Here is a 2,881-nt window from a genome sequence, read left to right as displayed (position 1 = left end):
GCAAGTGGCTGACTTATTATTATTATTATTATTATTATTATTATTATTATTATTATTATATTTAGAGTGTAATATTGATTTAGTTATGGATAGAGAAGGTTTTAAATTCTAATTAAGATATTATAATAGAGTCAGCTTGATTAAATTCTCAACTGCAGCATGGTATATACCAACAATTGAATAATTAATTGGCTTATTGACATCAAGGGAATCTGAGCAAATCATCCTTGGATTTTTAAGAAACATATTGGTTTCATCTAAGGTTTTCCAATTGGCATGATCGATTGAATTGTACTCTAGATTCCAGAGTTTGGGATATTCTTGAAGAGTGCATTTTGCATCTTCTCTACTAGAATTAGAGCAGCTTTGGCTTAAGGACACTGAAACATGCAAGAGATTTATTCCGGTGTAAATTCTCACTGGATCTTGCATGGAGTCACAAGAAGATACTTCTTAGTATGGTCATGGGAAATGTTAAGCTGTACTGGGGAAAAGAAATGGAGAGTGTTAGGCTTGAAACAAAATCCTGACAAAGAGCATAATGAAGCTGTGTGTTTGCTGAGGACTGATCTGTCTTCGATATCTGAAAATGCAGCTCATACTCGAAAAACTTCTTCATCCATGCTCATGTTAAGACAATGAAGAAGATGAATACTCTCGCCATTGGCAATATAGTTTGCAATTAGTTTGCAGTAGGCCAGGAGGACTTGGGTCTGTTGGTTGGCACCCCTCTCCTAAGTACTTGGTCTGGGGACAGGTCCCATGTCTGAATCTAATTAGTGGTCGCATTCTCAATGTATTTTCGAAAATAGAAAAAGAGAAGAAAAAGAGGTAAAGTTTTGTGGCAGCATGTATACTTTAAGCTGAAGGTGATTTCATAATGACACCTTTAATTACTGTGCCTGAATGAATGATATGGCCCTCGACATGAATGAAACAAAAGTAAAACATGATGGGATAAGGCTTGCTGTCATCACTAGCTATTCGAATGATAGAATCTCTTGTTTTGGATGCAGTCTTCATTACATCAAAAAAGATTGGTCTTCATCTCCATAGGTCTAGTATGCCAGTGACATGGAGAAGGTAAAGGGTGATGAACTATTACACTCCATGTAGGCTTGACTTAGATATCAGGCTCTCAAGGAACGCATAACATTTAGTGCAACATTTACATCAAAAGAGATACTACTGCTACAGTCCACTAGGATTACAAAGATAAAAATGTAGGAGAAGGATCGGAATTACAGTGATAAACAATGTAAGAGGAGCATGAAGAGACAACATGATGCTCATTGTCATTTCTATAGAAACTAAGCTTTCAGGCCTTTTCATTTAGGCATTTGGTTTCTTTTCTTAACTGCTTCCCAGCATGTGGCTCCCTTTTGCACCTTTTGCTTATTAAATAGGGGATTCTCAAGTTGAGGGTTCAATATCATGCCACTGGCTGCAGCCATTGATATGTGACAATATAGATTAGACTACAAAGATAAAGATATATGAGCAAACCAAGAGAGCGAGCGAGCGAGAGAGAGAGAGAGAGAGTTTCCATATATTTGCTGGATTTTTTTTTTAAGAAGGATATATTTGATTGGAAGATCTATCCAAGATAGTTTACTAACATGGACAAAGGAACGAGGCAAAGCCCTCTTTTCTTCAGCTCTGTACATTCATTGGTCCCCTCAACAAAACCCAAATCATTTACAATATTACTTTTGATCTCCAAGCCATTCCCACAACCAACAGCTTCTTCCTACAAAATCCAAAGAGGGAAAACTTGGTCTTAATTCGAACCAACAGAAACAAATAACGACAACAACAAGAACATCAGCTTTGTTCAAAAAAAAAAAAAAACAACAACAACAGTATGAACACCTTCTTTCTCACTCAAAAGGGGAAAAAAAGGTATCAACACAAACAAATTATGTTACCTGAGGAATCCCCTTATTATGATCATCAGCTTTTTCCCTTGGTTGCACATCCGAGTGATTCAAATAACTAACCTACACCAACATGAAACAAAAATAACCATCTAAACTAAAAAATAGAAGACTCATGGTAATTTTAGAATCAGAAAGCATCGAAACAAAATTAGAACATAGGTTCTTCTAACCTTGGGACTATTAACCGGAGAGCTGGCAGTATCTTCCAAAGGATCATCATCCAAGGTACCACCGGCCTTCCTCTTCTTAAATCTGAGCTTCTTGCAGCTCTTCGTGGCCTCGGTGCCGGCCAAAGGCTTCCATGCAGCACATGAAGCAGCATCAGATATGATGGAAGACCCTCCCCCCATGCTAAAAGAGCAACCATCTTCTTCCCTCTTCTCTGATGCCAGGAAGTCCTCAAAATACATGGTCCAACCACTTTCCTCAGAAGAGGGTGCCCCTTCCTTGGAGCTGAGAGACCTGTTCAAAGAAGAATGGATTGACTCCTCCATCATAAGGGTGAAGAGATGGTGGGCTTGCACATCAGGAAAGAGCCCTGAAGTAGTTATATACACACAGCCAAAGGAAAGAAAACAAATGCAGAAAGAGAGAGGGAGATAGAGATAGAGATAGAGGGAAGTATTATATTGGTGTGGGGTAGAGGGCGTTGGGGGTGTTAAAAATGAAACAAAAGTCTTGGTAAGGGAACGTGCAAGAAGAGCAAAGGAAGATTGTGACCTCAACAACTTTAGACAAAGTTTCACACCAAAATTTCCTTCTTTTTTACCATACTTTTATCTCCCCTTGTTGCTTTTTAATAAAGACTGCCAGCCATCTATGACTTTGGTCGTCTACGGCCGTTGTTGAACCGTTGTTACAGTTTAGAAGAGCAGGTATTGGTTGGCCCCACGACCAAATAGGGAAGGTTTTTTGGTTAGGCATTAATGGAGTGCAGAGAA

At 38.7% G+C, this 2,881-nt stretch overlaps 1 protein-coding gene across 2 annotated transcripts; it reads right to left on the bottom strand.

Moving 5' to 3' along the window:
• Nucleotides 1–469: 469 nt before the first annotated feature.
• LOC120112594 (vascular-related unknown protein 1-like) lies at nt 470–2,551 on the bottom strand. Of its 2 annotated transcripts, XM_039132177.3 has the most exons (4): nt 2,111–2,551; nt 1,929–2,000; nt 1,620–1,750; nt 471–1,444 (listed from the first exon to the last, which is right to left on the bottom strand). In XM_039132177.3, exons 1-4 carry the CDS (start codon nt 2,435–2,437, stop codon nt 1,414–1,416), a joined length of 561 nt encoding a protein of 186 aa, XP_038988105.3. In that variant the 5' UTR covers nt 2,438–2,551; the 3' UTR covers nt 471–1,413. The 2 variants fall into 2 exon arrangements, with proteins under 2 accessions (XP_038988106.3, XP_038988105.3); XM_039132178.3 differs by having other exon boundaries at nt 470–1,750.
• Between the last annotated feature and the right edge of the window lie 330 nt (nt 2,552–2,881).

The sequence above is a fragment of the Phoenix dactylifera genome, chromosome 9, assembly GCF_051530095.1.
Source record: "Phoenix dactylifera cultivar Ajwa chromosome 9, Ajwa_hap1_PhDact_Kaust_v1.1, whole genome shotgun sequence".
Taxonomy (NCBI): domain Eukaryota; kingdom Viridiplantae; phylum Streptophyta; class Magnoliopsida; order Arecales; family Arecaceae; genus Phoenix; species Phoenix dactylifera.
Note: the sequence above shows the minus strand (reverse complement) of the source record. Positions and strands in the feature narration are given on the sequence as shown.